This window comes from Aquarana catesbeiana, linkage group LG01 (assembly GCF_042186555.1).
Source record: "Aquarana catesbeiana isolate 2022-GZ linkage group LG01, ASM4218655v1, whole genome shotgun sequence".
In the NCBI taxonomy this organism is placed as follows: Eukaryota; Metazoa; Chordata; class Amphibia; order Anura; family Ranidae; genus Aquarana; species Aquarana catesbeiana.
Window position 1 is genome coordinate 613,401,769 of NC_133324.1, and position 14,392 is coordinate 613,416,160.

General features: G+C 44.4%; 1 protein-coding gene across 2 annotated transcripts in view; it reads left to right on the forward strand.

Annotated features, from left to right (window-relative positions):
* Positions 1-14,392, forward strand: part of KLHL8 (kelch like family member 8) — a 122,316-nt gene that overhangs the window by 78,210 nt on the left and 29,714 nt on the right. For both annotated transcript variants that reach the window (XM_073599891.1, XM_073599900.1), the window contains one exon: positions 5,559-5,702. In XM_073599891.1, coding sequence (XP_073455992.1) covers positions 5,559-5,702 — 144 coding nt within the window. The remainder of the gene's footprint in view (positions 1-5,558; positions 5,703-14,392) is intronic.

The following is a 14,392-nucleotide window of genomic DNA, read 5'->3' on the forward strand; positions in this document are numbered from 1 at the left end:
TAGATGCAACTAAAGTGGGACTCAACAGAGTACAATTCAGTTATGGTCAATGTTGTCTAATGCATTAGAGCCCATGAGTTCTCAAAAAGTCTGTTGGGCTTGTGGATCTGTCAACCCCTTACTTTAAATCTCTGGATGATCTGATGCTAGAGGAATATGCAGGACATTGTGCAATGCTCCAAGATAATTATGTGAGCCTCCACATGGGGAAAAAAAAACTAATTGCTTGGCTCCATTCATTTTGCGAGTTATTGTTCTGCAGCACATAGTTAATTTGCTGCGTACTTGTTTTGAATCAGTGACTTAAGAAATTGACAGCCAGTCAACTCTGTATGTATATACAGTGTGTAAATAAAATGTATAAATATGTATAGTGTGTGTGTGTGTGTGTGTGTGTGTGTGTGTGTATGTGTATATATAATATATTATTGTAGAGGGGTGCCTGTAAAACAGGTTAAAATTTACAGGAAAAGCGATTGTTCCTCCACGGATTCTTAGATTTGCAATCTAAGATAATTCCAGCAAAGACTTCAGGGTAAAGAAGGATAGTTCTTTACCCTGTATTGGTAAAGTCCATTCCGGGGCTGGTTTTATTGGGAGTCTGATAGAGAATCGGGTGGGACAGACTTCCAAGTCCGTGGACCGCAGTTTAAGGTTTTCTTTTCAGGTCTTGATTAAGGCAGCTGGTCCTAGCTCTGGGAAAGAGAGTGTGCCTCCATGTGAGGAGACATCTAGGAGCATGGGTGCTCATCCCTGATGTTGGATATAAAGGATTTGCTTTTGTAATGACACTTACTACAAGACCAAGGACTGGTTAGTCTATGGCCACAGTAAGGCTCGGTAGAGCAGAAGTTTATTGTTTGATTGCTGGAAGAGCTGGTGGTTTGAGGGACCAGTACCTGTAGCACTGCCAGGTGGGCTTGTATTTTCAGTTGTGTCTCATGTTTAAACCACTGTGCGGGATTCCTGAGTGAACTTCTTTTTGATTTTTATCATTTTAATAAAAGTTGGCACCCGCATATCTCTCCCGAACTTACAAGTGGAGCTGGAGAGATATAGCACCCTCTCGGGTTATAAAATTAACAGTTCTAAGACGGAGGTTCTTCCTCTTAATTTATCCCCCCATACACTTTCAACACTTTCACAAACATTCCCATACTCTTGGCGGTCCTCTACCTTAAAATACCTGGGAATACATATCACACCCACATACGATACTCTATACAAGGCCAACTTCCCCCAAATGTTCGCTTCTATCAGAGCCTCTCTAACTAAATGGAAATCTCTGAAACTGTCCCTCTTTGGTAGACTTGCAACCTTGAAGATGACAATACTACCTAGACTTCTATATCTTTTTGAGACGCTCCCTATCCCCATCCCATGCTCACATCTAAAAAAAACTTCAGGGTGACCTGATAAACTTTTTCTGGAATTACAAAAGACACCGTGTTGCTAGATCGGTTCTATATGCTCCACGTAACCAAGGTGGACTGGCGTTCCCCAACATAGCTAAGTATTATCTAGCAGCTCAATTAAGGCCTATAGCCTCCTGGTGCACCCTACATGCTTACAATAGATGGACACAGATAGAAAAGTTGTGGCTAGCCCCCATACACCCAAACTCCATGCTCTGGAGCTCTGATATTCCTCCCGGCAGCGCACAATTGCTAGGACCAATGGCTCTCTTACATACACTATGGCGACGGGCCAAATTGAAATATCCCCTCTCCACTACATCTTCCCCAGTTACTTCTTTCCTATTTACACCCAATATCCCTGACAGCTTAACCTCACAGATGTCCCATTTCTGGATGGATAAGGCCATATTCCGCTATGGACAACTAATTGACCCTAAAACCAGAATGTTACGACCCTTCCAAGAACTGCAAGAGACTTTTGGTATTCCCAAACAGGCCTTTTTCAGTTACCTACAAATACGCCACTATGCACAATCATTGAGGTCGAATTTAAGATTTTCTCCCCTAACAGACTTTGAAAAACTATGTTTGGAGGGTTCGTCCCCCAAAGGCATGATTTCCCGCACCTATCAGATACTGGTCACTGACATCTCACCAGATGGACCACGACACTCATATATGGCTAAGTGGGAGCAGGCATTGGGCACAGACTTATCCTTAAAGACCTGGCAATCCATATGGACCCAGGCTACTAAAAGCTCCATATGCACGCTTTATAAAGAAAATCAATATAAGATTCTATTTCATTGGTACCAGACCCCTGACCTGCTCCACTCCATATACCCCACGGCTGACTCCCGCTGTTGGAGATGCTATAAGGATAGGGGAACACTATTTCATGTCTATTGGACCTGCCCTCTAATCATCCCCTACTGGGGTATGGTACAATCCCTGCTCCAGACCATCTTTGATACTGAGGTGCTCCTTGATCCGAGGATTTTTCTCTTGGGCCTTCCACCTGCCACCTTCTCTAAAATATCCAAAAAACTCCTAGCCCATGTGCTCACTGCAGCACGCTGTTTGGTGGCTCTAAAGTGGAAAAAGAAAGAGACCCCCTCACTGACTGAGCTGCATTCCAGGATCAGAGATGTCAAGAGAATGGAATATCTTACGGCCTCATTAAATGATACTCTTGAAAAACATAACCGTATTTGGGAACCCTGGGTTCTGTTGGAGACTCCTGCGACCTAATGATATGTGTCATTTATGTAGTTATGACCCATCCCCCACCGACTTGTCCCGGGTTCTGGAGATGGGTGGCCGTCCCCTCCCCCTTCTTCTTCCTATCTCTACTCTTTTCTTTCCTTTTTCTTTTTGTGAATCTATACATTTATGCAAAGGGTACTAACGAATACAATGTCTGAGATGTATTATAATCCAGTAGACCCACTTCACTTTCTCACTAACTGTTTATACTGAAAGGCTTCTCCGCCCAACGTTTGGGTGATTTTATGCCGAATTGAAATGTGACAATATGATCTTTCTCTCCCTGTACCCAATGCTATAATGCTATATTGTGTTTCTGTGGAAAATAATAAAAAATTGTCAGTTAAAAAAAAAAAAGTTGGCTACCAGGCCCTTAACTATAAACGCCTGTCTGATGTGGACTCACTACATGAAAACAAAAAAAAAATATATATATATATATATATATATATATATATATATATATATATATATTTTTTTTTTTTTTTTGTGTTCTGTAAGCTATGAGATGCACCTGATTCTATATAAAAATGTTTAAGCCTTGATTTAACGTTGAAACCACTTTATGGCTTATTTACGCTATATGCATAAAATAACGAGCAGCGTTTTGAAGAAAAAAAAAAATTTTTTTACAAAAACTCTCCTTAAAATCTTACATTATATTTCCAAATTATGCTTTAAATACCGCATGAAAATGTGCAGTAAGTTTAGTGCAATCATTTCGAAAATAGAGATGGCCTAACACCACATAGTTTAACAGCATGGATAGAGCAGCAAAATTTTCTAAAGGGGAAAAAAATCAAAATCCATTTAAAATTAATCGCAGTTTCAATTGCCAGCACCTGGCTATTGAAGAAAATTAAAGATAGAAACGGTATGCCCCCCCACCCCCCAGTCCATACAGGCCCTCTTGGGTCTGGTATGGATTTAAAGGGAACCCCATGCAAAAATTAAAAAAATAATAAACCCACCATGGGGTCCCCCCGAAGTCCATACCAGACCCTTTTCCGAGCATTCAGCCTGACAGGTCAGAAGTGGGGGGGGAAGAGCAAGTCCCCCACCCTCCTGAACCATACCAGGCCACATGCCCTCAACCTGGACCCCTCCGCCCCAAAACACCTTGTTGATGGGGACAAGGGCCTTATCCCCAAAAACCTGGTCGGTGATTGAGGGGATATGCGACCATTCACCAAAATGGTGTAAAAGTGAATAAATACAGGAGGCAGTTTGACAATTCCTTTAGTAAGAAAAAGGTCTGCTCCTGATGAATGCTTCCCGTGGTCTACCTGCTCCGCCATGTGACAGTTCTATAGGGAAGAGGCGGGGCCAACATGTCAGGGTGGGGGGGGTTTCTAAAATTGAATCTGAGTTGGAAAAAGCATCATCCCCTTATGTCAGCATTTTGTTGGCCCACATTTTGCTTTAATTACAGTCTAGTCTGTTGGGATATGTCTCTACTAACATTGCACATCTAGACTTTGCAATATTTGCCCACTCTTCTTTGCAGAACTGCTTAAGTTCAGTTAAATTTGATGGTGACCGTTTGTGGACTGCAGTTTTCAAGTCATTCCACAGATTTTCAATGGGGTTTAAGCCTGGGCTCTGACTAAGCCATGCAAGAACATTCATCTTTTTCTCCTTCAACCACTGTGTGGTCATTTCTGCTGTGTGCTTTGCGTCATTGTCATGTTGGAAGGTAAACCTGGCAGAGGGCAGCAGATTTTCCTCAAGAGATTGATGGTATTTTGCCCCATCAGTTTTTCTTCTATCTTGACAAGTGTTCCAGTCCCTGCTGCAGAGAAGCACTCCCATAAAAGGATATTACCACCTCCGTGCTTTACTGTAGGAATGGTGTTATTTAGATGGTGAGCTGTATTGGATTTCTCTCAGACATATCCTTTGGTGTTGAGGCCAAATTATTTAATTTTTGTCTCCTCTGACCATAACACCTTTTTCCATGTTGCCTTCGAATCTTCAAGGTGTGTTTGTAAGGTGGTCAGATGAGACTTCAATTTAATTATTTGGCCTCAGCACCCAATGATATGTCTGGTGGAAATCCAATACAGCTCACAATCCAAATAACACCATTCCTACAGTAAAGGGTGGAGGTGATAACATCCTATTATGGGGGTGTTTCTCTGCAGCAGGGACTGGAGCACTTGTCAGGATAGAGGGAAAATTGGATGGGGAAAAATGCTGTCAAATTCTTGAGGAAAATCTGCCTACCTCTGCCAGAAAGTTGACAATGAGAAGGTTTACCTTCCAACATGACAATGACCCAAAGCACGCAGAAAAATTGACCACACAGTAGTTGAAGGAGAAAAAGGTGAATATCCTTGCATGGCCTGCCTAGTCAGAGCCAGACTTAAACCCCACTGAAAATCTGTGGAATGACTTGAAAACTGCAGTCCACAAATGGTCACCATCAAATTTTAACTGAACTTAAGCATTTCTGCAAAGAAGAGTGGGCAAATATTGCAAAGTCTAGATGTGCAAAGTTAGTAGAGACATATCCCAAGAGACTAAAGGCTGTAATTAAAGCAAAAGGTGTTCAACAAAATACTTACATAGGGTTGATCCTTTTTCCAACTCAGTTTTTTATGACATGTTGCTGTTATATAACTTTTTTTTTTTTTTTTTTTACTTGGATGTTCTAAGTTGTACTAGTAAATACAGCTGGATAAAACAAAAACTGTCAGTCTTCATTGCAGGCTGCAAAGCAACAGAATATGATTATTTTTAAAGGGGGGTGATTCTTTTCTATACCCACTGTATATGAAACATTCCATTTATGCTGTTATTAGCTGATGCCTGTTTTTATAATCTGGTGACCTAGAATTTATGTAATTCTGGTTCTTCCTTTTTTTCCCTCAGGTGTATTGTTCTGTGTGGGAGGAAGAGGAGGCTCGGGGGACCCATTTCGTAGTATTGAATGTTACTCTGTATGTAAGAACAGCTGGTTCTTTGGGCCAGAAATGAACAGCCGAAGAAGACATGTGGGTGTTATCTCTGTGGGAGGTCAGTAGAAAATCTTTCAAAGTACCTCATTCACAATGAAACTGTTAACCTGTATAATATTACACGTTTCCTACACAGTCACATACAATATATAATTGTAAAGGCAAATCCTCTGACTTTTAAGGCACATTCACACTTTGTAATATAAAATGATGCAGTGCCAGTGAATATAATTAAAAATGTAGAAAAAAAAAATATGTACATATGAACAGTGTTCATTGTGTGAAGTCTCTCAACTCAAGTACACACACATATATATATATATAATTAGTTAGTTATACTTTTGGCTCTGTATGCCACCAGAATAAAATTTAAAATTAAACAATCCAAATGAATTCGAAGTGCAGACGTTTGCGTTTTTACTACCTCCTTTTTTTTTTTCCCCTGCAAGATAAGCAAGATGGGCTAGTATGCAGCGCATTTTAGCCCATTATGTTGCACTTACCTGCAAACAAAGCCATCGATGTCCCCGCTGGTGGCTGCGTCCATCTTCACCCCTCTTCCTTCCGGGGCATGATCATGCACTTTCTTCAGTGCGCATGCGGCGATGACGTCGGTGCAATCGTATATGGTAAACATCTCCAAAACCGTGCAGGTTTAGAAGATATTTTCAGTACCTACAGGTAAGCCTTATTATAAGCTTACCTGTAGGGAAAAGTGGTGTGTAAGGGTTTAAAACCACTTTAACGACTTAATACCAGGCACTTTAGAATCTTCCTGCCCAAACCAATTTTCAGCTTTCAGTGCTGTCACTTTTTAAATGACAATTGCGCGGTCATGCAACACTGTATCCAAACTAAATTGTTATCATTTTGTTCCTGCGAATAGAGCTTTTTTTTGGTGGTATTTGATCACCTCTGCGGTTTTTATTTTTTGCTAAACGAATAAAGAAAATTTTGAAAAAGGGGGGAAAAAAAGTTTTACTTTTTGTTTGTTATAAAATTGTGTAAATAAGTATGTCTTCTCCTTCACTGATGGGGACTGATAAGGGGGCACCAATGAGATGGCACTGATAGGTGGTACTGGGCACTCATAGGTGGCACTGGTGGGCACTGAAATGCTGCACTGATGGCTGGCACTCATGGGCTGCACTGATGGCATTGTTAATGGGCACCGATTGACATCTGCCCTGGCACTGATTGGCATATCCCTGGGCACTGATTGGCGCATACCTGATGGGCGTCCTTTATTGCCATCCCTGTGGTCCTGGAGGCATCCCTGGTGGTCCAGTATGGGCATCCGCAGGAGGACCCCCCCCGATAGAGCCGCCAATCGGCTCTCCTCTACTCGCGGCTATCAGACGCGAGTGAGGAAAAGCCGATAAACGGCTCTTCCTGTATACATTGTGATCAGCCGTTATTGGACATGGCTGATCATGTGGTAAAGAGCCTCCGTCAGAGGCTCTTTATTGAGATCGGTGTAGCGGTGTGTCAGACTGACACGCCACGCCCACGGTTATCCTGCTGGACGTCATATGACACCTAGCCAGGATAACAGAACCACTGCCCGGCCGTCATTCTGCATTAGGCTGGGCAGGACTCACAAGAGTGAGAAAGCGCTGTGTATGATGTCATAAGCCTAGGCTTTTTACCAAACAGGAAGTGGGCTGTATAAGGTATTTACTTGCAGAAAAAAAATGTTTTACTATCCAAAGTTTAAAGCGGTTGTATACCCTTCCTTTTTTTTTTTTTTTTTTTTTTTAACAGAAACGTTTATTAGACAAATCAGCATTACAATACAAAACGATTAAGTACATTCAGTGATATACAAGTATAGATAGGAAAAACCACCTCTTCCGGCAGTCATACTTTATCTAATGTTCCAGCTGTGCAGGTGTCATAAGTACCAGTTACATATACACATTAGTGCATGTCAACGCGTAAATTATGTAGACATCCGATATACATGTGGGTCGGTGGGGGGGGGAGAAGGAGAGATGCAGCAAAACAGGGAGTAGTCAGGGTGAATAAAGGAAAAAAAAAACAATAGGTGGGGGGGGGGGGTAGGAAGGGGGAGAGAGCAAGGTATGACGAGTAGGCAAGAGTTAGACACTGTCCGCTGGTGTGATTCAAATCCATACTTAAGGGGAGAGGGGGTCAGGGCAGTCAGTCGTCTAGCCAAGAGGACCAGATTTTATCAAATTTCCCTGGGCATTGTCTACTTTCATAGGTCAGTCTATACATGGGAAGTACCAAGGTCACCGACCGCCTCCATGAGGCCAGAGTAGGAGGTTCCTCTAGTTTCCATTTCAGTAGAATTTCATGTCTAGCATAATATAATGAGAAGATAAGACACCGTTTACAGTACCTGTCCCCTTCTATATCTTCTAAATGGCTTAGCAATAGAATTTGAGGATCAACCCGTAGATCCAATCTGGTCACATTACTAAGTGTAGAGGCCACTGTCGACCAGTAGGGCTGGAGTTTGGGACAGGACCAGACCATGTGCCAGAAGGTACCCACCTCCTGCCTGCATCTCTGACAATTGGGGTCCCTTTGAGGGTAAATGCGCACCAACCTCTGTGGGGTGAAGTATGCCCTGTGTAGGAACTTAAATTGTATAAACCTATCTTTTGCGGCAATCATAGAAGGAATGTATGAGAGTAAACACTCCTTCCACTCCTCTTCGTCGAGGGATGGGATATCCATCCTCCATTTTTCCCAGGATTTGGTTAGTTTGGTATCATATTCTACTGTTGGATATAAGTATAAGGTCGAGAGAGGTCTTCCCATTGCACTGGAGATCAAGACACACTCAATGGAGTCCGATTCCAAAGTAAGGGGGGCAGGGAACTGAGCCTCAAAAGCGTGCTTCAACTACCAGTATCTGAACTGAAAAGAGAGCGGAAGTGCGTATGTTCGTCTCAGTGTCTGGAAAGTCATAATCCTACCATCCTAAACTATGTGTTTTTAAGGTAATAATTCCCTTTTTCGCTCACGGAGAAGGGTCTGGGATGCTGTATAGGTGGGGGAGTATAGGATTACCCCCATAGGGGCATATGTGGCGAGATGTGATTGGGTTTTCCATAAATCTTCCTAGCCACCTGCCAGACCCTCACTGTGGTTCGCATCAAAGTTGTCATAGATAAACTAGCCCTAAGTCCACGAAATGGCAGATTGCTCAGGGCTGCAAAGGAGCCCAGGATGGCCGCTTCCAGAAAGACCGCTGGATTTTGTGCGGGCTGGGAGAACCACCATCGCACTGTGACCAGGACGGCCGCCCAGTAGTAAAGCTGGAAGTTCGGGAGCGCCAGTCCGTCCCCCCCGATAGTGGAAGGTATAATATCTGCTTGGCCACCCTGGGGGGCTTCCCAGCCCAGACAAAGGATATCAGCAGACTCTCCAACCTCTAGAAGAAAGTCCTGGGAATGTGTGTGGGGGTATTACGGAAGAAATATAAGTATTTAGAGAGAGAGATCATTTTTAGCAGATTGCCTCTGCCTACTGGGGTCAAAGGGAGGGAACGCCATGCAGCACATCTAGCCACTAGTTGTGGCATGAGTGGCCGTAGATTGTTTTCCATATAACTTTACTACTATTTTTAATCCCCAGATACTTAAAATCCTCTACCCATTTGAGCTGCGGATGCGGCACTCGAGGGGTGGAGCGGGAAGAGAACCGACTTGTCCCAATAATAAGAATCCCGGAGCAGTGACCGAATTGGTTAGTTAGTTCCAATGCAGTCTGCAAAGAGGATGACGCGTCCGCTAGATAAAGCAGAGCATCATCCGCATACAGAGACAACTTTTCTTCAATTGGGCCCGCCTGAAGTCCCCTTATACCAGGGTCCGCTCTCAGCAAATATAGCTAGGGGCTCCATTGCAAGTGCAAACAGGCTCAGAGAGAGAGGGCAACCCTCTCTCGTGCCCCAAGCTAGCTGAAACTTCCCCGTGAGACAACCGTTAGTGCGGATTCTGGCTGAGGGACCATGGTATAACATTCGGAGCCAATTCGTGTAAACGTGGACCAAACCCAAATCGTGAGAGCACTTCCCATAGGTAACTCCACTCGACAGAATTGAAAGCCTTCTCCGCGTCGAGTGAGGCCACCATCCCCATTGTCGTCGCATCTGCTCTATCTATGTGCGTAAGAAGGCGTCTGATATTAAAATTGGTGCCTCTTCCCGGCATGAAGCCCGTTTGGTCCCTGTGGACAATTGCAGTGTTGACCAAGTTTAGTCTATTAGCCAAAATTTTTGCCAATATTTTCGCATCAACATTTAGCAGGGATATGGGGCGATACGAGGAACATAAGGTGGGGTCTTTTCCTGGCTTGGGGATCACGACTATGATCACTTCACTCATGGTGTCAGGAAGTTTCTCGATGCGTGACGATGCAGAAAAGAGATTATGGAGTATATCAGCAAGCTCTGCTGCGTACTGCTTGTAGAACTCCACTGGGATTCCGTCAGGTCCCAGGGTTTTCCCTGCGTGCATTGATTTAAGCGCCTGCATTATCTCCAAAACCGTAATAGGGGCATCAAGTTTGTTACAGTATGTTTCTGTAAGAGTCAATGTCAATATCAGCCAAGTATGAAGTGAGGTCTTCCTTACTGTACTCTGCCCTAGAGGTGTAAAGGGATTTGTAGAATTCCGCAAAACAGTGACTAATCCCATCTGGGGTATGAGTCAACTGTCCCGAGGAATCCCTAATATGCGAGATGCTCAAAGCCCCCCCCACCTGTTCTCTGGAGATAGGAAAAAAGATAAAACTGCGCTATTTTGAAAAAGATAAAAAAATTAAAGCAGCTACATATAAATGTGACTAAAATTTGTAAACTCAGGGTAAATATGAATGTAGCGCTAATGGAAGCTGTGTGAAGCAGCCCCCACGCAGGGCCCCCACGCAGTCTTCCCCCTCACCTGCAGTCTCTGGAGTGCAGCAGTAGTCCACCTCAGGCGTCCAGGGCCCGTCAGGGATGGCCGCTCTTACCTCGGCCTATCTCAGCAAGCAGGCCGGGATCTGTATTGGGGACGCTCCAGTACGCATTTCTCTCCTCAGTGTCCAGTGGACTGGACTGAGCACCCGCCTCCGGGCGGGGGTCACCTAATGCCTCCGGGCTGGTCCGGAGTCTCTAGGCCAGTGATGGCGAACCTTGGCACCCCAGATGTTTTGGAACTACATTTCCCATGATGCTCTTCTACACTGCAGAGTGCATGAGGATCATGGGAAATGTAGTTCCAAAACATCTGGGGTGCCAAGGTTCGCCATCACTGCTCTAGGCCGTCAGGAAAGGCCGCGGCTGCGGCCTAGTGTCTCGTGGGGGGATGTATCCCGAGTTCGGCCTGTACACACCGGAGATCGGGTCTCCCCGCCGCTGTCTGTAGCCTGTGTGAGTTGGGGAGCTCCGTCCACCAGAGCAGGGCGCGCGAGGAGTCTCTGTCCCACTCCGGAGCCCACCAGGAAAGGCCGCGGCTGCGGCCTAGCTACACGAGGCCAGCCAGGAGATGTCCGGGGGGGAACGCCGACTGCGGCCTCAGGATAGGAACCTCTCTCCCCCCGTAGCAGCAGGCAAGCCCGTTCACCCTCCTGGTCTGCAGGGGTGAATTGGGGACTTCAAATCCGCCCTGGATCCGAGTATTTGATGAAGAAAGAGCGGAGCTCTCTGAAAAGTAGCCGCTCACAGAGCCATCTTGGCCGCGCCCCGTATACCCTTTTTTTAAAAAAAAATGTACCTACAGGTAAGCCTATAATGCTTACCTGTAGGTACAATTAATATCTCCTAAACCTGTACGGTTTAGGAGATATTCACTTTGCATGCAGCTGCTGACGTCAGCGGCGTATGCTCTGCGAAGGCCCGGCAGGCGCTGCTGGACCTTGCCAGGAAGAAGACTCCCGCGCACATGCACGGGAGTGATGTTATCACAGTTCCGAGCGCTCTCAGGACTGGAGCCGGGAACCCAGCGAAATGTCAGCTCCCTCGGTGTGGACCGGGATCAGATGCGGGTGCTTCATACAAGTTGAATATTTCATAATGAGCTAGTATGCGCTGCATACTAGCTCATTATGCCTTTACCTTACAGGTTTTTTTCTGTTTTGTTAAAAAAAAAAATTCTGTGCGGTTATACAACTGCTTTAAAACAACCAGGGCAGAAGATTTAATAGATGGAAAGTTGAAGAAATGACCGAGGCCCCTTTCACACTTGTGCAACTTGTTCTGCGACTTGGGACTGCAAAGTTGCTTGACAAGTCGTACCCCATGATTTCCAATGAGTACCATTCATATCTGTGTGACTTCAAGTCGCACTGACTTCAAAGTAGTCCCTGTACTGCTTTGGTGCGAGTTACACAGGCATTCCCTAAATTCACGGCAAAATTGCGGTTAAGTTGCGGCAAAGTCACGTGACTTTGAAGTTGCGGTAGTGTGAAAGGGGCCTGAAGGTCCGCTTTAAGGGCACAAAAAAGTTGCAGCAATTTTTTTTTTTTTTTTTTTTTTTGCGTTCTGGGCCTTTTTTCAACTCATTTAAATGAATGGGCTGCCCTTAATCCAACACACATTAACATGGCGGATTAAAGCTTTGTTACCCTGAAAAAAAAAGAATTGTGTATATAAAGTGGGGACGGAAAGTATTCAGACCCCCTTAAATTTTTCAGTCTTTGTTATATTGCAGCCATTTGCTAAAATCATTTAAGTTCATTTTTATTTCCTCATTAATGTACACACAGCACCGCATATTGACAGAAAAACACAGAATTGTTGACATTTTTGCATATTTATTAAAAAAGAAAAACTGAAATATCACATGGTCCTAAGTATTCAGACCCTTTGCTTAGTATTTAGTAGAAGCACCCTTTTAATCTAATACAGCCATGAGTCTTTTTGGGAATGACGCAACAAGTTTTTCACACCTGGATTTGGGGATCCTCTGCCATTCCTCCTTGCAGATCCTCTCCAGTTCTGTCAGGTTGGATGGTAAACGTTGGTGGACAGCCATTTTTAAGTTTCTCCAGAGATGCTCAATTGGGTGTAAGTCAGGGCTCTGACTGGGCCATCCAAGAACAGTCACAAAGTTGTTGTGAAGCCACTCCTTCGTTATTTTAGCTGTGTGCTTGGGGTCATTGTCTTGTTGGAAGGTAAACCTTCGGCCCAGTCTGAGGTCCTGAGCACTCTGGAGAAGGTTTTCGTCCAGGATATCCCTGTACTTGGCCGCATTCTTCTTTCCCTCAATTGCAACCAGTCGTCCTGTCCCTGCAGCTGAAAAACTCCCCCATAGCATGATGCTGCCACCACCACGCTTCACTGTTTGGACTGTATTGGACAAGTGATGAGCAGTGCCTGGTTTTCTCCACACATACCGCTTAGAATGAAGGCCAAAAAGTTCTATCTTGGTTTCATCAGACCAGAGAATCTTATTTCTCACCATCTTGGAGTCCTTCAGGTGTTTTTTTAGCAAACTCCATGCAGGTTTCATGTGTTTTGCACTAAGGAGAGGCTTCCGTTGGGCCACTCTGCCATAAAGCCCCGACTGGTGGAGGGCTGCAGTGATGGTTGACTTTCTACAACTTTCTCCCATCTCCCGACTGCATCTCTGGACCTCAGCCACAGTGATCTTTGGGTTCTTCTTTACCTCTCTCACCAAGGCTCTTCTCCCCCGATAGCTCAGTTTGGCCAGACGGCCAGCTCTAGGAAGGGTTCTGGTCGTCCCAAACGTCTTCCATTTAAGGAAGGAACCTTAAGTGCATTAGAATTTTTTTTTGTAACGTTGGCCAGATCTGTGCCTTGCCACAATTCGGTCTCTGAGCTCTTAAGGCACTTCCTTTTGACCTCATGATTCTCATTTGCTCTGACATGCACTGTGAGCTGTAAGGTCTTCTATAGACAGGTGTGTGGCTTTCCTAATCAAGTCCAATCAGTATAATCAAACACAGCTGGACTCAAATGAAGGTGTAGAACCATCTCAAGGATGATCAGAAGAAATAGCACCTAAGTTAAAGAGTTACCAACCGGCCCATAGCCAAATGACGGCTGCAGGGCGGTTGGACAACTCTGGGAGCACGTACTATGATGTGATCCCAGAAAACCGCTCCCGGGAACATCCGTGGCCGCCGGGTCCAGAGGACCTATATCGCTGCGATGGGTAGAGCGAGAGCAATCATTTTGGCCCTAGGCCTCCTCTGTAACTCAAAACATGTAACCAGTAAAAAATTTTAAAGTTTCGCCAATGGGGATTTTTAAGTAGCGAAGTTTGGCGCCATTCCACGAGCGTTTGCAATTTTGAAGGGTGACATGTTAGGTATCTATTTACTTGGCATAACTTTATCTTTCACATTATGCAAAAACATTGGGCTAACTTTACTGTTTTGTTTGTTTTTTAAAGCACAAAACTGCTTTTTTTTTTTTTTCCAAAAAAAAGCGTTCGAAAAATTGCTGCGCAAATACCGTGCGAGATAAAAAGTTGCAACGACCGCCATTGTATTCTCTAGGGTCTTTGCTAAAAAAAAACATATATAATGTTTTGGGGTTCTATGTAATTTTCTAGCAAATAAATGATGATTTTTACATGTAGGAGAGAAATGTCAGAATTGGCCTGGGCACTCCAGAACGCCTGAAGGTGCTCCGTTCATGTTGGGCCTCTGTATGTGGCCACACTGTGTAAAAGTCTCAAACATGTGGTATTGCCGTACTCAGGAGTAATAGCAGAATGTGTTTTGGGGTGTAATTTGTGGTATGCATATGCTGTGTGTGAGAAA